Raw genomic sequence first — 24,788 nt, forward strand, 5'->3', positions numbered from 1 at the left:
AGCTGTCCTCCTCTATTGATACGGTAATTTTCTTCCCAGGACCATTGTGGGCAAGAGACACTGAAGTTTAGCATTACAATTCTACACTAAAGGAAGGTGAGTGTGTGCCTGGCCCTGGTCAGTCATGTAACACGGTGGTTACCAGTGCAAACCATGAGAGTCAGACTGCCCAAGTTCACCTTCTGGCTGCTACTCAGCAGTTTTGGGACTTGGATGAGTTACTTAACTCAGTTGTCTCATCTACAAAATCGGGATAAAAATATAGTCACATAGTTCTTAGTACACATAAGTAGCCACTTAATAAGTGCTAGCTTAAAACATTATCATTAAACCTAAGGCCAGTAGAGTTAGGAGATTTTGGAAAAAATGTCACCTCACTTTCTTGATGTGATAGCTAGTGACCTAGAAGTGGGAGCTCTGAGAAGTCAGAGTGTCTTCTGCCAGTCAGGATTCTTTCTGGGGAAAGTCCCCAAGTGTCAGCAACTGAGACAGAGGCAGGAGAGAGGGGACACAGAAAATGGACTGACTTAAAGATCTAAAGGATATTTATCTTATTTTTGAATGACTGTTTTGCTTTTTGCTTTCTCACGGAGTGCCAGTGGTCACTCTGGAGGCCTAGTCTACCCTCTTTATTGTTAAGTCACTTAGCTATTAAAGTAGATCCATAGCAAACAGTAAAAACCTTCCTTCCACACTAAAGCTCAAATGTCTTGGTGGATTTCATTCTCAAGAATGGGAGGTGGGTACTGGGAGGGTGGTAGTGGTGTTTCTCTCAAAATGGTTCTGTTTTCTTTTCCCCATGGACCACCTTTTCCCCAGGGGAGAATGGCAGCTGAGAACTCTTCGGTGATAGAATTCATCCTCGCAGGCTTAACAGAGCAGCCAGGACTGCAGATCCCCCTCTTCCTCCTGTTTCTAGGTTTCTACGTGGTCACTGTAGTGGGGAACCTGGGCTTAATAACGCTGATTGGGTTGAACTCTCTTCTGCACACCCCCATGTACTTCTTCCTCTTCAACCTCTCCTTAATAGACTTGTGTTACTCCACTACCATCACTCCCAAAATGCTGATGAGTTTTGTCTCAAAGAAGAACACCATCTTGCATGCAGGGTGTTTGACTCAACTGTTTTTCTTCTGCTTCTTTGTCATCTCTGAGTCCTTCGTGCTGTCAGCGATGGCATATGACCGCTACGTTGCCATCTGTAAGCCACTGGTATACACAGTCACCATGTCTCCTAAGGTCTGTTTACTCCTTTTGTTGGGTGTGTATGTGATGGGGATTTCAGGGTCCGTGGCCCACACAGGAAGCATAGCAAGTCTGATCTTCTGTGCTGACAATCTCATCAATCATTTCATGTGTGACATCCCGCCTCTCCTTGAGCTCTCCTGTAATAGCTCTTATGTGCATGAGCTGGTGGTCTTCATATTTGTGGCTATTGACATTGGAATGCCCATTGTCACCATCTCCATCTCTTATGCTCTGATCCTCTCCAGCATTCTCCGCATTCACTCCACTGAGGGCAGGTCCAAAGCTTTCGGTACTTGCAGCTCCCACATAACTGTGGTTTTCCTTTTCTTTGGTTCTGGGGTTTTTGTGTATCTCAAACCACCTTCTGTTTTGCCCCTTGACCAAGGGAAAGTGTCCTCCCTGTTCTATACCATCGTGGTGCCCATGTTAAACCCACTGATCTACAGCTTGAGGAACAAGGATGTCAAAGCTGCCCTGAGGAAAACCTTGGGAAAAAATAATTTCTTGAGAAAGGAGTAATATTTGAAGAAAAAGATACAATGCTTTGTTTATCAGTGTTTTCAATGAAGAATGCAAAGCCCAGTTTTTTCCCCTTTTATATAGAAAGAGAGCTTTACGTTTTACATTTAGATCAATGCTTAGTACAGACCTATTTTCCATGTCCCTTGACCCACCTTTAGTGTTCCAAGACTATTTTATGAAAATTTTCTGCAATCACTGATAATTTAATTTTGAATGGGTTAAATTATATGTGACCCATTAAATCTATAATTTATATATAATTTAACCTAATCTCCTCAATAACAGATGTTGGAGACTTAGAAGTATTCTTTATGTTTTCCAGGCCCATACAGCTAACTGGTGCCACAGGTGGGACTGGAATCAAGTCCCTTGAATTCCAATTTACTTTGTTTTCCTTTACGTATGCTTTCTTGCTTCATTTTGTTGCTGCCCTTGCAGATTTCATTTTTAAGTGTGATATATCAGCATATTAAAGTCTGATTCTGCTTGTAGTAATTTACTTCACAACAAGTCATTTTTGAATATTGCATTTTGACCAATGACAGTAGAGCTATGTTAAAATTGTGGTGTGGGGGTGGCAAGTATGTAAGTCTGAGATACTAGGTGAAGCATGGTAATTCCTGGTTATGCATGGAAGCTGCAGGAACTGACCTAGGGATTATGAACTTCTGTAGGTTTAAAGGTTAGAAAGATGCTGAGTGGAACGTTTCAGACATTATTTCAAGACTAAGAGAGTCAGATTTCATAATTTTTTCCTAAGGATTATTTTGGGTGTTTTAGCTATGATGGAAAACTGTGGCTCAAGATACTCAATTAAGTGTAAGTTCTAATGAAGAAGTAAATAATTTGGGCATCTAGTTAGTTACCAAGGTAGTACTAAAAGCAGCTGATTATTAGAAGAGGCCATTTCCACAGAATTTTAAGGCACTATAGATTACACTGATCTTTTCGTGCAGGCATGTGTGGGAAACAGAGCGTTCCTCTCTATTGGTTTATATATCTACAACATTGAGTAAAGGTGTCCAGAATACATCAGAACACTTTGATCTTAATGACTTATTAGTGATAAAGGAAGGTTTTTTGGAAAAGTGCTAGCATGTTAAGAGCTGAGGAGTCACTGTCTTGTGAGTTTTTCTTTGGAAAGATTCTCTTTTGGGAAAAAGGCAACTTTGGATGAGTGACGGGGTTTGTCATTTAGTTGACACAGATTAAAGGTGGTGAAGTTACAAAACTGAGAGTGTCGAAACACTGATTATGGGACCTGAGCACCTGCAGATTTCGTTATCCAAGGTGAATCCTGTGACCAATCCTCTGCAGATGCTGAGGGATGACTATGCTTCAGTATGGAAGTTTGCGTTATTGGTCAGAATTCTGTCACTCAGTTAGTAGTATAATGGATCTATACTTTGCCATGGTTTCATTTTAGGTAGCATATATTTCTGTGCCTCACTGATGGTCAGCTAGGAGACGTGAGCCATTTTGGTCAGTCAGATATTAGCAGATGCGATGTAAGCAGATGCAAAGGATACGTGTGCAAGGGATGCCTGTGCAAGATGGGACTTGCCTTCTCATGCTTCTGCCTTGAGAAGAGCTTCTCTTAGGTAATTGCTACTGCTTCTAACTGATTCTCACAACAAACACATGTGGAGTAGATTTTTTTTTCCCATTTAGTGACTTTTAATATAAGCACAGTTGTGTAATTATCACACAAAGATTTTATTTTACTTTGTGTATTAATAGAGAATCACTTTATTTTTTAATTTTTATTTTATGTTGGAGTAGAGATGACTAACAGTGTTGTGTTAATTTCAGGTGTAGAGTAAAGTGACTCAGTAACATGTACACATGTGTCTATTCTTTTTCAAATTCTTTATCTGTTTAGACTATTACAGAGTATTGAGGAAAGTTCCCTGTGCTATATAGTAGTTTCTTGTTGGCTATTTTACTTAGTTTTATTTATTTATTTATTTTTCATTCTTTTTTTAAAATTTTTTTATTGGAGGCTAATTACTTTACAATATTATATTGGTTGGTTTTGCCATACATTGACATGAATCCACCCCGGGTATACAAGTGTTCCCTTTCTTGAACACCCCTCCCACCTCCCTCCCCCCCATATCCTCCCTCTGGGTCATCCCCGTGCACCATCCCCAAGCATCCTGTATCATGCGTCGAACCTGGACTGGTGATTCGTTTCACATATGATAATATACATATTTCAATGCCATTCTCCCAAATCATCCCACCCTCACCCTCTCCCACAGAGTCCCGAAATTTTTATTGTAGTATACTTGCTTTCCAATGTTGTGTTAGTTTCTGCCGTACAGCAAAGTGAATCAGCTATACATATACATATATCCTCCTCCTTTTTGGATTTTCTTCCCATCTAGGTCACCACAGAGCACTGAGTTCCCTGTACTACACAATCAGTTCTTCGTTATGTATTTACACAGAGTATAGACAGTGTATATGTGTCATTTCCAATCTCTCAATTCCTCCCATCGCCACTTTCCTCCCTGGTATCAATATATGATTCTCTGCATCTGTGTCTTCACTTCTGCTTTGCAAGTATGATCACCTGTATCATTTTTCTAGAGTCCACGTGTCCATTAATGTATGATACTTGTTTTTCTCTTTCTGACTTACTTTACTCTGTGTGACAGTTCATAGGTCCATTTATGTCTTCACAAATGACCCAATTTCATTCCTTTCTATGGTTGAATAATATTCCATTGTGTATATGTACCACATCTTCTTTATCTATTCCTCTTTTGATGGGGGTTTAGGTTGCTTCCAAGCTATCGTATTTTGCTATAGCAACTGCAATGAACTAAGACAGACTTGAATAGACATTTCTCTAAAGATGACATATAAATGGTCAACAGGAAACTGAAAAAATGCTCAATATTACTAAACACCAAACAATGTAAGTTGAAAGTAAGTCACAATGAGGTATAACCTCACACTTACTATAATGGCTACTCTTAGAAAAAAATCCAGAAAACAGCAAATGTTAGTGAAGATATAGAAAGATTGGAACCCTTGTGCATTACTGGTCAGTCTGTAAAATGGAGTAAACACTATGGAAAACAGTATGGAGGTTGCTAAAAAAATGAAAAATAGAACTACGATATGATCCAGTATCCAACTTCTGCAATGTATCTAAGAGAATTGAAAGTAGGATTTGCATACCAACGTTCATGCAGCAGCATGCACAATAGCCAAGAGGTGGGAGCAACCCATATGTCCATCAATGATGAGTGAATAAACAAAATTTGATACATACATACAACGAAATAAACATTCATCCTTAAGAAGTGAGGAAATCCTGCCATAATGCTACAATATGGATGAACTTGAGAATATTATGCTAAGTGAAATAAACCAGGCACAAAAGGACAAATATTGTATGATTCCACTTATATAAGCTATTTGAAACATTCAAATTCATAGGAAGAGAAGTAGAATGGTGGTTACCAGGGGCTGCAGGGAGGAAGAAAAGGAGGGTTGTTGTGTAATGGGAATAGAGTTTCAAGCTCACAAGATGAAAGCTTTCCAGAGATCTTGTTCATAAGATGTACACATAGTTAACACTGCTAAACTGAACTATGCACCTAAAATAGTGAAGGTAGTAAATTTTATGTTATGTGTGTGTTTTTCAAACCACAATAAAAAGTAAATAAAAAATAAACCTAATATGGTGTAAAATAAATTATTTTCTCATTTCCTACCTGGACAAACTACTTTAACAACCTTGGAAGGTCTGATTAGAATCCAAAGATACTTTGAAGTTCCAAGCCAAAAAACAGTTTGCTCAGGGAGAGCCACCCTGTTCTTAGGCACCTGCCCATGGGCCATAGCTTACTCTTGTAGCTCCTCATTTCCACTCCTCTTAAAATGTGAGGGGTAACACATACACAGCATAAACACCTCCAGTCCACGTGCCCAGTTCTCATCCTCACCCCTGCAGACAGTTTCTGCCTGATCTTCCCTTGGAGTGAACACATCAACAGTATAGTTGTGTCTGCTGCTGGAAGAATGAACTCATAGTAGAGGCCTGAATAGACCCTTGTAGCTGAGGAGTCATGCTCCAAGCAAATATCTATGTGTGATCTTTTGAACCGGAGCATAAGCGATTACAAGACTTTTCCTCGCAGGCCTGGAAGGCCACAGGGGAACGCTCTAGCTGGGTTTAGCCTTCCATGTAGAGAAAAGGAAATACCCTACTCCAGTCCACTCTGGTGGCTTCCCTGGTGGCTCAGATGGTAAAGAATCTGCCTGTAATGCAGGAGACCTGAGTTCAATCCCTGGGTTGGTAAGATACCCTAGAGAAGGAAATGGCTACCCACTCCAGTATTCTTGCCTAGAGAATCTCATGGACAGAGGAGCCTGGAAGGATGCAGTCCATGAGGTCACAGGGAGTTGGACATGACTGAGCAACTAAGCATCTTAACACCAGCCCACTCTAGCCATCCTGTCCAGGCTTACATATGTTCAATGGGGAATTCTAGCAAATAGTTTAAAAAGAAATGATATGCATTCTGTAAAATTTCTCTTGGATGATATAAGCAGAGTAATTACTTCTAAGAACATTCTGTGAAGTCAACATTACCTTACATCTAAAAGTAGACAAAGACAGTATATAAGAAAAAACTAACAAAAACTATAGACTAATCTGTCTCATAAACATAGATGCAAAAATCTTCAACAATATATCAGCAAATAGAATCCAACAATATATTAAAAAAATTATACACCATGACTAAGTGGTATTTTTTCCAGTTATGCAAGATTGTTTCAACATTTAAAAATCAGTTGATATAATTCAACTGATAAATGGTTTAAGGAAGAAAAATCACATGATCACACCAATGGAGGCAGAAAAGTCATTTGACAAAGTCCAAAACTCTTGCATGATAAAAACTCTCTGTAAACTGACAGCAAAGAGGAACTTTCTCTACTTGAAAAAGAACACCTACACAAAACCTAAAGTTAACATCATCCTTGATGAAAAACTTGAAGTTTCCCCACTAAGATTAGGAGCAAGGCAAGGATGTCCTCTCACAACTGCTTTACAATATAGTATTGGCCCTAGGTAATCAGTAAGATAAGAAAAGGAAATAAAATGTATACAGATCAAGAAGAGAGAAATAAAACTGTCTTTGTTCATAGATGGCATAATTGTCACGCAGAAAATTTAAAAGAATCAACAAGAAAACTCCTGAAACCAAAAGTGATTATAACAAGGTGGAAGGATGTAAGTTAACATAGAAAAGTCAATTGCTTTCCTGTATCAGCAAAGACCATGTGAAATTTAAAGTTACAAACACAATCCCATTTACATTCAGTTAAGTTCAGTTCAATCCTGGATGTTCATTGGAGGGACTGATGCTAAAGCTGAAACTGCAATACTTTGGCCACCTCATGCGACGAGTTGACTCACTGGAAAAGACTCTGATGCTGGGAAAGGTTGGGGGCGGGAGGAGAAGGGGACGACGGAGAATGAGATGGCTGGATGGCATCACCGACTCTGTGGACATGAGTTTGAGTGTACTCCGGGAGTTGGTGATGGACAGGGAGGCCTGGCGTGCTGTGATTCATGGGGTCGCGGAGAGTCGGACACGACTGAGTGACTGAACTGAACTGAATGATCAGTGCAGAGACTTTTAGCCATGGCCATTATATGCAGATGCCCAAGAGGCTCCCTGGAAGGAATCTTGGTACATCTAAGTCAAAACGGCAGTTTAAAATTGGTCTTGAGAAGCAGTTCCTGTCACTAGGTATATCAGCAGTGAGCAAAGTAGGTCTCAAAGCAGGAAATATTACTAGAAATAAAGAGGAACATTTCAGAATGATAAAGAAGTCAGTTCATTAAGGTGACATGAGACTCCTAAACGAATTCACTTATCAACAGTGTTTCAAAACACATGAACCAAAACTGACAGAATATACAGGTCCACCATTAGAGACTGCAATACTCTTTTAATTAATGGACAGAACCAGTAGAAAGATTAGCAACGACAGAGAAAATACCCACAAACTGGCATTTTTGGAACTCTCCACACTGGAGCAGCAAAATACACAGTCTTTTAGTTACATGTGGAAAAACCTATTCATGATAAAACCTATTTTGGGCACTAAAATCGCCATACCTTTGTAAAGGTGAAATCACATACCTTATTTACCGATACCAAAGCAAACTATAAATAATTTATAGAGTGATAGCTAAAAATCATCAGTTATTTGAAAATTAAGTGCTGAGATTTTCTTTGCTCATTTGATAAACTATAAATCTTAAGAATTGAGGTATTAGATAGCAAAGAGACAAGATTAGAATCAAACTGCCTTTCTCTGACTTAATTATTTACCTATTTTTATTATCGTATTGTTGACCTACAGCACTGTTAGTCCCAGGTTGAAGGGTTGAGATGTTAAGCCTTCCTTAAAAGTCACAGAAGGTTTCCCTGATGGCTCAAATGGTAAAAATCCCCCTGCAATGTAGAAGACACAGGTGATGCAGGTTCGATTCGTGGGTTGGGAGGATGTCCTGGAGGAGAGTATGGCAACCCATTCTTGCCTGGAGAATCCCATGGGGAGAGGCTACAACCTATAGGGTGGCAAAGAGTTTGATGTGACTGAGTATGCATACAGAGGTCACAGCTGCTTTCCTGATAGAATGGCAGAAGTTGAGGAGTAGCAACAGAGATCTTATGGACTGCAGAGTCTAAAGTATTTACTATCTGATCCTTTCTGGAATCATTAGCAAACTCCTGTTCTAGGAAACTGATACTCAAATTATACAATTCACCCAAAGTCATATGGCTATGAAAAGTAGAACTGAACCCAGAACTTAGGAATTGTAACCATGAGTCTGTTTTGCCTTTACCATACTGTGCTGTCTTGCTATAACTTGTCTCTTTGTGAAACTTTATTTTTATATTTTAGGTAAACTTAATATAGTACATTAAGGCCAATGAAGGATCTTATTGCTATATCTCCAGAAACTTTTTTTAAGAGTACAAAAGCAATATATCTGCATTGTAGACAAGTAACCACACAGAGGAAAGTCAAATTGTCATATTCTATCAACTGAGAATCTAAAATTGCTATGTATGTTCTACTAGATCTTCTATGCATACATGTATTTACAAATGTGTGCATTACTATATACTGTTTTTTCTTTTTTAGTCAAAGTGAGCTACTGTACATGTTGGTTTGTAACCTGCTTTGCTCTGTAGCATTAAAAGACACTGACTGACTTGTTCATTTTGGTACTGGAGATAAGGAAATTTGCATTATAATAAAATTTATACCTTAAATTATTGGCATTGAGGTATTTAACTTTTCAATAATAGTAACAGAATTTTGAATTATTTTCCAATTTTTTGAAAAAGATATAAGTGATTTTCATCTAGATAATGACAGCAGATTTAAAACATATCTTACGTACCTTTTTCCCTCAAGTCAGAGTCTCCTAAAATGATAAGGAACAGAAAATTCACAAACATCTCTTTACTAGGAATCAAAGTTCCAGAAACCAAATATTGTTATGAAGTAGAGATTTTAATTCCTGTCTTTTGATGTAAACATCTTTTCTATTGAATACAAAATCATGGGCAACAGTGATATTATTTTTGTAATCTTCTAGCTAATTTATAAGTGACCCCTAAATTTCTTGTTAGTTGCTAAAAATCTTACTAGTAGTTTTATCAGCTCGCCAGATGTTAAGAACTTCTGCTGATGAAAGCAATTAGAATTATAAAGGCAAATATATTTCCTTTCCAAGTGGGGGGAAAAGTTCCGAGAAGGGAGACATATGATTGAAAATAGTGTGTATAGTGTGTATAAAAAGTCTGTAGTAGAAACAGGAATTCATGGACGATACCTTGTTTTCATCTTTCACAACTGCCTTAAAACCATAACTGAAAATCTCTATTGAGGAAAACTGGAGCATTGTTACCTGGAAGTCTTAGGAGGTACTTGGCTTTCCAGTGCTCAAGAAATAAATCTCAGAAAATAGAAAGCTACATGATTTACATCTATTCAGTTAAGGGGACCAAGAAGTCATGGAAATGGGTCATAGAGACTGGGGCACGGGGTATTTTTATGTGTAGGTAGACACTCTCCTGGAATGCCTGCTCCAGAGACTGGGTCCTCACTTAATGAACAATTAGTGGGTGTTTCCACTTGCTCTGTGAAAGCTGTGTTACCTCCCAGGTGTGTTAATTTTTCTTCTACTGGGAGAGTTACCCTGCCTGGTAAGTCTGGTACCTAATGCCAGAGGCTGGACATTTTTAGCTTCATTATCATTATCTTCACGATGACCACTTCAGTCATTACTGTGAATATCATCATACTTTTACCAATATCATTGCCTTTGTCATCAGTCACTGCCATCCTGGTTTGGTATGCACCGTAAGTTTTTCACCTACATGTACAATGAATGGAATTTATAGTCTTTATTACAAAAAAGCTTTATTTTGTATCTTTTATATTGGACATTTCTCCAAAAACAAACTCCCTAAGCTTACTTAAAAAAAAAAAAGCCTGTTTTAGTTAACTGTTTTTTTATTGAAATAGAATAAATTTTATTTAAATTTTAGTAATTAACCTTGATTACTTTTGTTTTTATTTTATATTTTTTAGCTTTACTGAAGTATGATTGACAAATAAAAATTATATACATCTCAGTTGCATATGTAATTTTTGTAAGTATACCATGTGATTTGACATACATACATATTGTGAAATGATTACTGCAGTCAAAGTAATAAACATATCCCTCCTCTCACATAGTTACCTTTTGGTGTGAGCCAAGAACACTTAAAATATACTCTCTTAGCAAATTTTAGGTGTTCAATACAGTAGTGTTAACTATAGGCACCACACTGTACACTATATTCCACAGACTTATTGAGTTCTGTGGAATTGTACAAATTGGAAATTTGTACCCTGGACCAACATGTCTCCATTTCCCCCATGCTCAACCCCTGGTGACCACCCTTCTTATATTTAAAGGTAAATGAATAACATTACCCATGTCTGGGTACTCAAAATATCTTTTCATTTCTTTAATGCCCAATAATTTTGCTAGAGTGTGGTTGCAGTTTTTTATTCTGAGTCCGTATTCTTTGACATGGTGTGTTCCATTTCAGAACAAGTTTCAGCCCTTTATTTTTTTTTTAAACCTAATGAAAATTTTTATAAACTCTAAATATTAGTATTTGTTTTGTTCCCTTGCTTTCATTATATTTCTGGGTCTCTGTTATTTTCTGTGTATGTTGGATCATTTTTGTCTAGCTTTGAAGTTAAAAATTTCTCTTGAATTCTCCTTCTTTTCTTTTTGATCTTAAACTGTCCCTCCTTTCCCACATAGGTTTCTTTTAAGATGTTATCTGTTTCTTATCAACATGGGTGTTTGTTCTGAAGAACAGTTCTACGTGGTTAGATTTGAGATTCTATATGCACAGAATGATGAACCCCTTTCAGACATTACTTTAGCACTCTTAAACTCACCTGCTCTTGGAGTGAGCTAAACTCCTCCCAGTTTTTGCTTCTATTCTCAATATCGCCTGATAAGCTTTTCTGTAAGCATTTTTTGGCTTCCCGGTGGCTCATTGGTAAAGAATCTACCTGCCATTGCAGATGTGGATTCGATCCTGGGTTGGGAAAATCCAGTATTCTGGCCTGGGAAATCCTATGGACAGGGGAGCCTGCCAGGCTATAGTTTATGGGGTCCCAAAGAGTTGGACATGACTTACCGACTTTAGCATGAACGCAAGATACACACACACATAAAATCTTATGTATACACACACACACACATGAAAAATACATTCAGAAAGTAAATTCCTAAAGTGTGTATTCTTTAACATTTTGACTACACCACACACACACACATGAAAAATACATTCAGAAAGTAAATTCCTAAAGTGTGTATTCTTTAACATTTTGACTACATTAAAGATATTCTTTAGCTATTCGTAATACCTAGTGCCTATTCTATCTCAGGTATATTTTCTCAGGCACATATTTTTCCTTGACTGCTACTGGTCTTTCTTTATGTCTGTCTCCAGTATTTTAGCAGTCACTAGGAGAAGGCAATGGCAAGGCACTCCAGTACTCTTGCCTAGAAAATCCCATGGATGGAGGAGCCTGGTAGGCTGCAGTCCATGGGGTCGCTACAAGTCAGACATGACTGAGCGACTTCACTTTCATTTTTCACTTTCACACATTGGAGAAGGAAATGGCAACCCACTCCAGTGTTCTTGCCTGGGGAATCCCAGGGATGGGGGAGCCTGGTGGGCTTCCGTCTATGGGGTCACACAGAGTCGGATACGACTGAAGTGACTTAGCAGTAGCAGTAGCAAAATCCAAAGAATAGCAAGGAGAGATAAGAAAATCTTCCTCAGTGATCAGTGCAAAGAAATAGAGGAAAACAATAGAATGGGAAAGACTAGGGATATCTTCAAGAAAATTGGAGATACCAAGGGAACATTTCATGCAAAGATAGGCACAATAAAGGACAGAAATGGCATGGACCTAATATGGGATATTAAGAAGAGGTGGCAAGAACACACAGAAGAACAGTACAAAAAAGATCTTCACAACCCATATAATCATGATGGTGTGATCACTCACCTAGAGCCAGACATCCTGGAATGTGAAGTCACGTGGGCCTTAGGAAGCATCACTATAAACAAAGCTAGTGGAGGTGATGGAATTCCAGTTGAGCTATTTCAAATCCTGAAAGATGATGCTGTGGAAGTGCTGCACTCAATATGCCAGCAAATTTGGAAAAGTCGGCAGTGGCCACAGGACTGGAAAAGGTCAGTTTTCATTCCAATCCTAAAGAAAGGCAATGGCAAAGAATGCTCAAACTACCTAATAATTGCACTTATTTCACACGCTAGTAAAGTGAAAGTGAAGTCACTCAGTCTTGTCCTACTCTGTGTGACCCAATGGACTGTAGTCTAGCAGTCTCCTCCATCCATGGGATTTTCCAAGCAAGAATACTGGAGTGGGTTGCCATTTCCTTCTCCAGGAGATCTTCCTGACCAAGGGACTTAACCCTGGTCTCCTGCATTGCAGGCAGACACTTTACCCTCTGAGCCACCTGGGAAGTCCATTGGCAGGGACTCGACAGGGTTTCTGCCATAAGCCGTATGAGGTCACCGCCGAACCACAGAGCAGGGCTCCTCACTTGCTTCACTAGAAAAATAATGCTCAAAATTTTCCAGGCCAGGCTTCAATAGTACATGAACTTCCAGATGTTCAAGCTGGTTTTAGAAAAGGCAGAGGAACCAGAGATCAAAATGCCAATATCTGTTGGATCATCAAAAAAGCAAGAGAGTTCCAGAAAAACATCTACTTATGCTCTATTGAGGAGAAGGCAATGGCAAGCCACTCCAGTACTCTTGCCTAGAAAATCCCATGGATGGAGGAGCCTGGTAGGCTGCAGTCCATGGGGTCGCTACGAGTCAGACATGACTGAGCGACTTCACTTTCATTTTTCACTTTCATACATTGGAGAAGGAAATGGCAACCCACTCCAGTGTTCTTGCCTGGAGAATCCCAGGGACAGGGGAGCCTGGTGGGCTGCTGTCTGTGGGGTCACACAGAGTTGGACACGACTGAAGTGACTTAGCAGCAGCAGCAGCATGCTCTATTGACTATGCCAAAGCCTTTGACTGTGTGGATCACAACAAACTGTGGAAAATTCTGAAAGAGATGGGAATACCAGACCACCTGACCTACCTCTTGAGAAACAGGTATGCAGGTCAGGAAGCAATTGTCCAGTTAGAACTGGACATGGAACAACAGACTGGTTCAATGGGGAAAGGAGTACGTCAAGGCTGTATATTGTCACCCTGCTTATTTAACTTATATGCAGAGTACATTTTGAGAAATGCCGGTCTGGATGAAGCACAAGCTGGAATCAAGATTGCCAGGAGAAATATCAATCACCTCAAATATGCAGATGACACCACCCTTATGGCAGAAAGTGAAGAAGAACTAAAGAGCCTCTTGATGAAAGTGAAAGAGGAGAGTGAAAAAGTTGGCTTAAAGCTTTTTTTAAGTTCATGCCATATGGTTTCATCTCTTCATGGCAAATAATGGGGAAACAGTATAAACAGTGACAGACTTTATTTTTTGAGCGGTCCAAAATCACTGCAGATGGTAACTGCAGCCATGAATTTAAAAGATGTTTACTCCATGGAAGAAAATTTATGACCAACCTAGACAGCATATTAAACCAGAGACATTACTTTGCCAACAAAGGTTTCTCTAGTCAAAGCTATGGTTTATCCAGTAGTCACGTATGGATTGAGAGTTGGACTATAAAGAAAGCTGAGTGCCAGAGAATTGATGCTTTTGAACTGTGGTGTTGGAGAAGACTCTTGAGGGTCCCTTGGACTGCAAGGAGATCCAACCAGTCCATCTTAAAGGAAATCAGTCCTGAATATTCATTGGAAGGACTGATGTTGAGCTCAGTACTTTGGCCTCCTGATGGATAGAACTGGCTCATTTGAAAAGACCCTGATGCTGGGAAAGATTGAAGGCAGGAGGAGAAGGGGACAAGAGAGGATGAGAAGGTTGGATGGCATCACCAACTCAATGGACATGAGTTTGAGTAAACTCCAGGAGTTGGTGATGGACAGGGAGGCCTGGCATACTGCAGTCCATGGGGTCGCAAAGATTTGGACCTGACTGAGCCAATGAATTGAGCTGAACTGAACTGAAAATCCAGTCAAAACTAAATAGATAAAGATTTCTGAGTCTTTTCTTAGTCATGACTGAGTGACTGAACTGAAATGACTGAATAACTCATACCAGACTCACCTTCCTATTGTAAACTGGAAAACTGGAAAAGCAGACGAAATTATTCTTTAGACATCTGACAACAGGCATCTGTGGGCTGGTATCTGTGATAGAAGGAAAACAAATCAGAGAAGTTTTATAATTGCCCAAGATTTCATTTTGGCAGTCTAGTCGGACCCTGTCACCAGAGGGGTTGCTCAAGCAAAGCACAAAATTGTTACTAGTTGTAGAATCAGAGATCAGAACACAAGTCACTTCAAATTTACAGGGAAGAGGACCTGAGTTAGGTAGAGAAAGCTCCAGAAACATGAATACAGTCCCCTTTTTCCTTCAGCTAAGTACTAAACTGAGTACGTACAGGATAATGTTCCATGAGGCTAAGTTAATAGTAACTACTGCTGGTTTGAAAGCTGGTTTGGAACAATTGCCAGAACTTACACAAGGGCTGGAGATGTCTGAACTCGCACCATCCATCTTAGTGAGATCTCAAGGAATATTCAGGACATCCAGTACAAGCTGACGAAAGGTAATAGTTTAGGAGTAGTACTAAATTTGCCCAACTCTAAGTTAGGCCTGCTTTAACAAATCTTAGAAACAAATTTCAGAAAGATTAAGCTTATATGCTTGCCTTAATTGCCATAAAATTCCTTAAGAATTTTAATGAGAGCAAGATAATCCAGAAACTCAACAATGTTATAGTCACAATGTTCGGAATCCAACAAAAATTAGTAGAGATTCCCAAAAGCCAAAGAATGTAACTCACAACAAGGACTAAAGCTAGCAGATAGCAACATTCCAGCAATTATAAAAATGTTGAAATTAGTCAACTTTAAAAGGCATTATATATACTATACTTGTGTATATATTAAAAGGAACTTTAAAAAGGCGTTATATATATGCTCATAAGTATTAAGGAAACTAAAATATAGTGAAAAAATGGAGAATATAAAAGAAACCAAATGAAACAGTAGAGCTGAAAATGCTTTATCTAAAATGAAAACTTACAAGGTGCACTTAGCAGAAGAATAGATATTATAGGAAAATAATCAGGAAACTTGAATATCTAGTAAGAGAAACTAGAGAGAGAGAATGAGAGAGAAAGAGAGAAAGAAGGGATTAAAAAAAATAAACAGAGCCTCAGTGTCTGTGGCACACTATCAAGTGGTCTAATGCAGCTAAACTGAGCCCAGAGAGGGAACATTGGGATATGTCAGAGATAATATTAGAATTAATGACGGCTGAAAATTTCCAAATTTGAAGAAAAAAATTAAATCACGGGATAAGCTCAATGAACTTTAAGCTCAATAAACACAAACAAAATTGTCGAGTATTACCAAAATCAAATTACTTAGAATCAGTTTTTAAAAAATGTTAAACTAACCAGACGATAAGGTAAATTTCATAGAGGATCACAAATGAAGATTACTGTTGACTTCTTGTGATACAAAATCTAAACCAAGGAACAATGAGACAGTGTGCTTAAAATGTTGAAAAAAATCTATCCAGAACTATATCCAAAGAAGATAGCCTTCAAAATTAAAGTGAAATAAGTTTTTTTTTCCTCCAGACAAATAAGAGCTTAAATTCATTGCAAGCATGTCTGTCCTATAAGAAATATTGAAGCCAGTTCCTGAAACTAAAGGAAAATGATACCAGATGGATACTTGGATATTCACAAAGGAATGAAGATTGCTGAGAATATTAAATATGTGTTTAAGTACAAAAATTATTGTTTTCTCCTTTTAAACTGTTTAAAAATGATGACAGTTTACAGTAATTTTAATTTTCAGTTTACTAATAATTCCTAACTTTATGAAATGAACACGTACTGCATAAAAACTTCAAACTACCGCACAATTGCACTCATTTCACACGCTAGTAAAGTCATGCTCAAAATTCTCTAAGCTAGGCTTCAGCAATATGTGAATCGTGAACTTCCAGATGTTCAAGCAGGTTTTAGAAAAGGCAGAGGCACCAGAGATCAAATTGCCAACATCCGCTGGATCATGGAGAAAGCAAGAGAGTTCCAGAAAAACATCTATTTCTGCTTCATTGACTATGCCATGGCCTTTGACTGTGTGGATCACAATAAACTGTGGAACATTCTGAAAGAGATGGGAATACCAGACCACCTGACCTGCCTCTTGAGAAAGCAGGAAGGAAAGCAGGTCAGGAAGCAACAGTTGGAACTGGACATGGAACAACAGACTGGTTCCAAATAGGAAAGGGAGTACGTCAAGGTTGTATAGTGTCACCTTGCTTATTTAATTTATATGCAGAGTACATCATGAAGAACGCTTGGCTGGAAGAAGCACAAGCTGGAATCAAGATTGCCGGGAGAAATATCAATAACCTCAGATATGCAGATGACACCACCCTTATGGCAGAAAGTGAAGAGGAACTCAAAGGCCTCTTGATGAAAGTGAAAGAGGAGAGTGAAAAGGTTGGCTTGAAGCTCAACATTCAGAAAATGAAGATCATGGCATCTGGTCCCATCACTTCTTGGGAAATAGATGGGGAAACAGTGGAAACCGTATCAGACTTTATTTTTTTGGGCTCCAAAATCACTGCGGATGCTGATTGCAGACATGAAATTAAAAGATGCTTGCTCCTTGGAAGGAAAGTTATGACCAGCCTAGATAGCATATTAAAGAGTAGGGACATTACCTTGCCAACCAAGGTCCGTCTAGTCAAGGCTATGGTTTTTCCCGTGGTCATGTATGCATGTGAGAGTTGGACTGTGAGGAAGGCTGATCGCCGAAGAATTGATGCTTTTGAACTGTGGTGCTGGAGAAGACTCTTGAGAGTCCCTTGGACTGCAAGGAGATCCAACCAGTCCATTCTAGAGGAGATCAATCCTGGGTGTTCATTGGAAGGACTTATGCTAAAGCTGAAACTCCAATACTTTGGCCACCTCATGCGACGAGTTGACTCACTGGAAAAGACTCTGATGCTGGGAGAGATTGGGGGTAGGGGGAGACGGGGAGGACAGAGAATGTGGTGGCTGGATGGCATCACCAACTGGATGGACATGAGTTTGAGTGAACTCTGGGAGTTGGTGATGGACAGGGAGGCCTGGCTTGCTGTGGTTCATGGGGTCGCTAAGAGTCGGACACGACTGAGCGACTGAACTGAACTGAACTGAAAGCTAAACTTAGTAAATTGGCTATTCAGTGAATTAGATTTCAGCAAATTGACCTGTTGGTAAATAAGTTTTAAGTAACTGATTTTCAGGCAACTGACATAAATTATTTTAAAAGACATAACATGATTTAATTACTTATAGAGAGGAGGAAGCAAGCAGGAAAACGGTGCCATATTCTGATTAGGATAAGGTGGCAAGAGCCACTTTAGAGGGAAAATAAGTTTTCAGTGTATTGAGTCATAGGTGTCTGTGGGGCATTCAGGTGGAGATATGCAGTGGGTTGCTGGTGTTATAGGTGTAAAATCCCACCTAGAAATATAGATTGAGCTTTCAATTCATTCAGTGTGAGCAAGTGGATGAGATGGCTCAGAAAAAGTGAGCAGGACAAGAGGAAAGAATTTGAGGATCTGTTGTCATTAACTTTCATGGACAAGTAAATAAGGAACCTTGAAGGAGAATGAAAATAAGTGGCCAGAAGTTGGAGGAAAGGTGGAGGGTTAAAGTGTCTACAAATCGGTTTTAATTGTTGCTGTGCTGTAGAGAGGGGAATACCAGCAAAAAGAACTTAGCATCTTGTTCAAGGCAGCACACTCAGGATTGGTTCAAGGCAGTACAATCAGTACAATTAGAATTGGCTCCTTCCACAGTAACACATCCCTTCTTGATGTGAGCTAGCCACCCAAATGAAGTTGTTGGGAAAAGGCTTTGTAAAGTTCTGAAACACTTTTTAGAGAGAGTGTGGCTTTCATTTTCAGTAAAGGTCTATAAATTTCATTTAATCCCTTCAATCTTTGTTTTCTATTTGTCTAATACTTCTGTTTTTAGAAACACTTTTTCTTGTCCATGCAGATGTTTTATTGTGTTAAGAATCATCTCCCTGCTCCAGCATATTAAGCCACACACTTTAGACTTGAGATGATGTCAGTTTTTCCCCTAATTAATCCCCTTTATATGTCAGTTCACCTCATAATCTTGATTTATCTTTCATCCTTGGGAAATTGTAGATTTTATAGCATTGTACAGGCAGATTTTCTTTTTAAAATAGCACATTTTTTCTTGAAATGTAAAGCTTAAGATAAAAATTTGTTTTGAAGACCTTTGAAGTATTACTTGTAACAAAGATGAGCCCCGAGGAAGCTCCATAACCAAATTCTTTCATTATTTCTGTGGTGAGTTTCTTTTTTAAACTTTTAATTGAAGGATGATTGCTTTACAATGCTGTGTTAAGTCCTGCTCTACAACCACATGAATCAGCCATATGTGTACATATATCCCCTCCCAGTGCGCTCCCTCCCACATCCCCCCTCCCGCCCCTTTAGGTCATCACAGAGCACTGAGCTGAGCCCCGTGTGCTCTATAGGAGCCTCCCGCTAGCTGTCTGTTTACACAGAGCCGTGTACATATGTCAGTCCCTCTCTCTCAGTTCATCCCACCCTCTCCTTCCCTCACTGTTCAACAAGTCCATACTCTACATCTTCATCTATTCTTGCCCTGCAAATGGGTTCATCAGAACCATTTCTCGAGATTCCATATATACATATGCATTAATATAGTATATATTTTTCTCTTTTTGGCTTACTTCACTCTGGTTGACAGACTCTTGGTTCATCCACATCACTACAACTGACACAATTTTGTTTCTTTTATAGCTGAGTAATCGGCATCCGGTCCCATCACTTCATGGCAAATAGATGGAGAAACAATGGAAACAGTGACAGACTTGAGCTTTATTTCCTTGAGCTCCAAAAATCACTGAGATGGTGACTGCAGCCTTGAAATTAAAAGACACTGGCTCCTTGGAAGGAAAACTATGACAAACGTAGACAGTATATTAAAAAGCAGAGACATTACTTTGCCAACAAAGGTCCATCTAGTCAAAGCCATGGTTTTTCCAGTAGTCATGTATAGGTGTCAGAGCTGGACCATAAAGAAGGCTGAGAGCTGAAGGATTGATGCTTCTGAATTGTGGTGCTGGAGAAGACTTTTGGGAGTCCCTTGGACAGCAAGGAGATCAAGCCAGTCAATCCTAAAGGAAATCAGCCCTGAATATTCATTGGAAGGATTGAAGCTGAAGCTGTTGCTCTAATACTTTGACCATCTTATGTGAAGAATCAACTCATTGGAAAACACTTTATTGCTGGAAAATATTGAGGGCAAGAGGAGAAGGGAGCAGCAGAGGATAAGATGGTTGGATGACATCACTGACTCAATGAACATGGGTATGAGCAAACTCCTGGAGATAGTAAAGGTCAGGGGAGACTGGTATGTTGCAGTCCATGGGGTCACAAAGAGGTGGACATGACTTGGCAACTCAACAACAACAATATTCCATTGTATATGTGTAGCACAACTTCTTTATCCATTCCTCTGCTGATGGACATTTAGGTTGCTTCCAAGTCCTGCCTATTGTAAATAGTGCAGCAATGAACACTGGGGTTCAGTTCAGTTCGGTTGCTCAGTTGTGTCCGACTCTTTGCAACCCCATGGACTGCAGCACACCAGGCCTCCCTGTCCATCACCAAACATTGGAGTTTACTCAAACTCATGTCCATTGAGTCAGTGATGCCATCCAACCGTCTCATCCTCTGTCGTCCCCTTCTCCTCCCATCTTCAATCTTTCTCAGCATCCGTGTCTTTTCCAATGAGTCAGTTCTTCACATCAGGTGGCCAAAATCCTGGAGTTTCAGCTTCAACATCAGTCCTTCCAATGAATATGCAGGACTGATTTCCTTTAGGATGGACTGGTTGGATCTTCTTGCAGTCCAAGGGACTCTCAAGAGTCTTCTCCAACATCGCAGTTCAAAAGCATAAATTCTTTGGTGCTCAGCGTTCTTTATAGTCCAACTGTCACATCCATACATGACTGATGGAAAAACCATAGCTTTGACTAGACAGACCTTTGTCAGCAAAGTAATGTTTCTACCTTTCAATATATTGTCTAGGTTGGTCATAACTTTTCTTCCCAGGAGCAAGTGTCTTTTAATTTCATGGCCACAGTCACCATCTGCAGTGATTTTGGAGTCCTCAAAAATAAAGTCTATCATTGTTTCCACTGTGTATTGTGAATTATGGTCTTCACAGGGAATATACCCATTAGTGGGAATACTGGGTTATAGGATAGTTTTATTCCTAGTTTCTTAAGGGATCTCCATAATGTCCTTTATAGTGACTGTGTCAATTTCCATATATAGTTTCTTCCACAAGCACCTCAACTTTGAAAATCTCACCTACAGTCACGCATCATCTGACATCATTCAGTAAAACATCAATACTAGTGCATCGAGGCTTTAATCTAATGACAATTTTTGACAAGGCAGAAGTTTATGTTGAGAAGTAGAAGACACAATAGATAAAAGCCAACCAAAGAGGAAGAACACATTTGGATGCATCCCTGGATTGGGAATGTGATCTACGAGGATTCAGCCTGAGAACCTGAGAATCTAGAAAGTCAATAGAGAGGAGCACTCGATGAAAAGTGGGTGGAAGGTAGGGACAGCCAAAGGGAGTTTTAATTGAGAGAAAAGCTGCTTCTGACAGATGCTGAGGTGCAGTACTTGATAGAGAACATTTGCCACCACTAGCTTTACAGCCTATGAGACGATAAGGGCAGAGAATCACAGAAAGCTGCTTTGCTGTTTGCTGGCCAGTGCAGTTATTCCTAGAATGAATGAAATGTGAATACGCTATTGAGTGAAAGTGAAAAGTGGAAGTGTTAGTTGTACAGTTTTGTCTGGCTTTTTGCAATTGCAGGGAATGTAGCCCATTAGGCTCCTCTGTCCACGGGATTTATCAGGAGGGAATATTGGAGTGGCTTGCCATTTCCTTCTCCAGGAGATTTTCCTGACCCAGGGATTGAACCTGGTTTTCCTGCCCTACGTGCAGACTCTTTACTGTCTGAGCCACCTGGGAAGCATGTCTTACTATAAATTATAATAGATAGCCCTTAGTGTTAATTGTTGCTTGACATATTCACTTCTTGTTTTTATTAAAGTCATTTCACATTTATTTGTTACTGTCCAAAAAATTGCCAGATTTCAGAAGGCAGGGACCCCCCTTTAAGGACTCCAGTGACCCTCAACAAGAGGAAGTTTAATCTAGTGATTATATATAGGGGCCTAAATTTAGACAGACCCAGGCACGTGGGCTCTGAAACACATTGTCTCTGTGAGCAACTTACCTTTAAAATGAATATCATTATTATGAGAAATAGAATATATGTGCATGATGTTTTCAATCATGGCAGCCAGAAAGTGTAAAGGGTCTTTGTCAGGCACAGTAGTGGATATTCAAGAAATGGTAGTAACAGTCATTTTTCACCATGATTTTTTTCTTAGTTATACCAGATAACTGTTTGTTGAAAGAAACTGTCTCTAAAAATCAAAGCAAGTAATATCAAGGGTATAAACAAACATTTCTATCCCTGGGAAAGTAATCTCTCAGGAAATGGTCTTGAGGGAGTCTCTGAATAATCAAGTTATTGAGATCCACAATCCTAATAAAACTTCCTATTCTCCTGTTATCCACTAGTCAGGAAAAGGCACTGTCTCCTTCCTTGTAGCTGGAGGGGTTTTGAGCAAACCAATAATCGGAAACATGCTTTTCAAAGCAGAATGAGATACAAGATAAATCAGAGATTGTGATTCTTAGGACCAGACTGGGAGGAGAGAGTTCTGAGCTCAAAGCAGCCATCTTCAATTCGCTATGGTCATTTTCTTTCCCAGGACAATTGTGGACAAGAGACGGTGGAGTATGGCATTACAGCTCTAAACTAAAGGAAGGTGAGTATGTGCTTGGCCCTGGTCAGTCATGTAACACAGTGGTTACCAGTGCAAACTGTGAGAGTCAGACTGCTCAACTTCACCTTCTGGCAGCTACTCAGTAGTTTTAGGGCTGAGATTTGGGTGAGTTACTTAACTCAGCTTTCTCATCTGCAAAATGTGGATAATAGTATTATCACATAGCTCTTAGTACACAGCCTCACATAGTAGCCACTTAAATAAGTGCTAGCTTGAAACAATTATCATTAAACCTAAAGTCACTGGAGACAGGAGATCCTGGAAAAACATGAGATCTCCTTCTTCATTTGTCAACACTGACCCAGAGATGGGAACTCTGAGAAATCACAGTGTCTTTTGCCAGTGAAGGGAAAGTCCCCAGTGTTAAACAGAAGTAGGAGAGAAAGGACACAGAAAATGGACTGACTTAAAGATCTAAAAGATATCTCTTATTTTTGAATGAACTGGAATATGAATAAGTTTCTGCTTCTTCTAGAAGTGCCAGCAGTCACTCTGGAGGCAAAGTCTAGCCTCTTTATTGTTCTCTGGAAGTTCAAGTCACTTAGCTATTAAAGTAGATCCATAGCAGACAGTAAAAACCTTCCTTCCACACTAAAGCTCAAATGTCTTGGTGGATTTCGTTCTCAAGAATGGGAGGTGGGTACTGTGAGGGTGGTAGTGGTGTTTCTCTCAAAATGGTTCTGTTTTCTTTTCCCCATGGACCACCTTGTCCCCAGGGGAGAATGGCAGCTGAGAACTCTTCGGTGACAGAATTCATTCTCGCAGGCTTAACAGACCAGCCAGGACTGCAGATCCCCCTCTTCCTCCTGTTTCTAGGTTTCTACATGGTCACTGTAGTGGGGAACCTGGGCTTGATAATGCTGATTGGGTTGAACTCTCGCCTGCACACCCCCATGTACTTCTTCCTCTTCAACCTCTCCTTAATAGACTTGTGTTACTCCACTACCATCACTCCCAAGATGCTGATGAGTTTTGTCTCAAAGAAGAACACCATCTTGCATGCAGGGTGTTTGACTCAACTGTTTTTCTTCTGCTTCTTTGTCATCTTTGAGTCCTTCGTGCTGTCAGCGATGGCATATGACCGCTACGTTGCCATCTGTAAGCCACTGGTATACACAGTCACCATGTCTCCTAAGGTCTGTTTACTCCTTTTGTTGGGTGTGTATGTGATGGGGATTTCAGGGGCCATGGCCCACACAGGAAGCATAGCAAGTCTGATCTTCTGTGCTGACAATCTTATCAATCATTTCATGTGTGACATCCCGCCTCTCCTTGAACTAGCTTGCAACCGGTCCTTTGTGCACGAACTGGTGGTCTTCACAGTTGTGACTACTGTTATTGGAATGGTCATTGTCACCATCTCCATCTCTTATGCTCTGATCCTCTCCAGCATTCTCCGCATTCACTCCACTGAGGGCAGGTCCAAAGCTTTCGGTACATGCAGCTCCCACATAACTGTGGTTTTCCTTTTCTTTGGTTCCGGGGCTTTTGTGTATCTCAAACCACCTTCTGTTTTGCCCCTTGACCAAGGGAAAGTGTCCTGCCTGTTCTATACCATTGTGGTGCCCATGTTAAACCCACTGATCTACAGTTTGAGGAACAAGGATGTCAAAGCTGCCCTGAGGAAAACCTTGGGAAAAAACAATTTCTTGAGAAAGGAGTAGTATTTGAAGAAGTAGATAAAATGTTTTGTTTATTAGCTTGTGTGTGTTTTCAATGAAGGGTGTAAGTTTTGTTTTTTTCCCTCTCTTGTACAGAAAATTTTAAGTCTTTGTGTCTGGATGTGCAACTAACACTTTCACTTTCACTTTGGGCTTCCCAGGTGGCACTAGTGATAAAGAACACACCTGCCAATGCAGGAGACATAAGAATTGCATTAGATCCCCTGGAGGAGGGCATGGCAACCCACTTCAGTATTCTTTTTTTAAAAATTAATCTATTTATTTCAATTGCAGGCTAATTACTTTACAATATTGTGGTGGTGTTTGACATACATTGACATGAATCAGCCATGGGTGTACATGTGTCCCCCCATTTTGATCCCCCCTCTCACCTTCCTCCCCATCCCATCCCTCTGGGTTATCCCAGTACACCAACTTTGAGTGCCATGTTTCATGCATCGAACTTGGACTGGTCATCTATTTCACATACAGTAATATACATGTATTCATGCTATTTTCTCAAATCATCCCACCCTCCACCTCATGCGAAGAGTTGACTCACTGGAAAAGACTCTGATGCTGAGAAGGATTGGG

At 39.7% G+C, this 24,788-nt stretch overlaps 2 protein-coding genes across 2 annotated transcripts; both read left to right on the forward strand.

Moving 5' to 3' along the window:
- The first annotated feature begins 819 nt into the window (after positions 1 to 819).
- Positions 820 to 1,767, forward strand: LOC129548481 (olfactory receptor 8B12-like). The gene has a single exon (XM_055415002.2). The coding sequence runs from the start codon at positions 826 to 828 to the stop codon at positions 1,765 to 1,767; it is 942 nt and encodes a 313-aa protein (XP_055270977.2). The 5' UTR covers positions 820 to 825.
- Positions 1,768 to 23,249: 21,482 nt separating this feature from the next.
- On the forward strand, positions 23,250 to 24,197 carry LOC129548483 (olfactory receptor 8B12-like). Its single transcript, XM_055415004.2, has one exon. The coding sequence runs from the start codon at positions 23,256 to 23,258 to the stop codon at positions 24,195 to 24,197; it is 942 nt and encodes a 313-aa protein (XP_055270979.2). The 5' UTR covers positions 23,250 to 23,255.
- Positions 24,198 to 24,788: the final 591 nt, after the last annotated feature.

Source organism: Moschus berezovskii, chromosome 25 (genome assembly GCF_049115385.1).
Source record: "Moschus berezovskii isolate FMDL1 chromosome 25, NW_MosBer_1.0, whole genome shotgun sequence".
Taxonomy (NCBI): Eukaryota; Metazoa; Chordata; class Mammalia; order Artiodactyla; family Moschidae; genus Moschus; species Moschus berezovskii.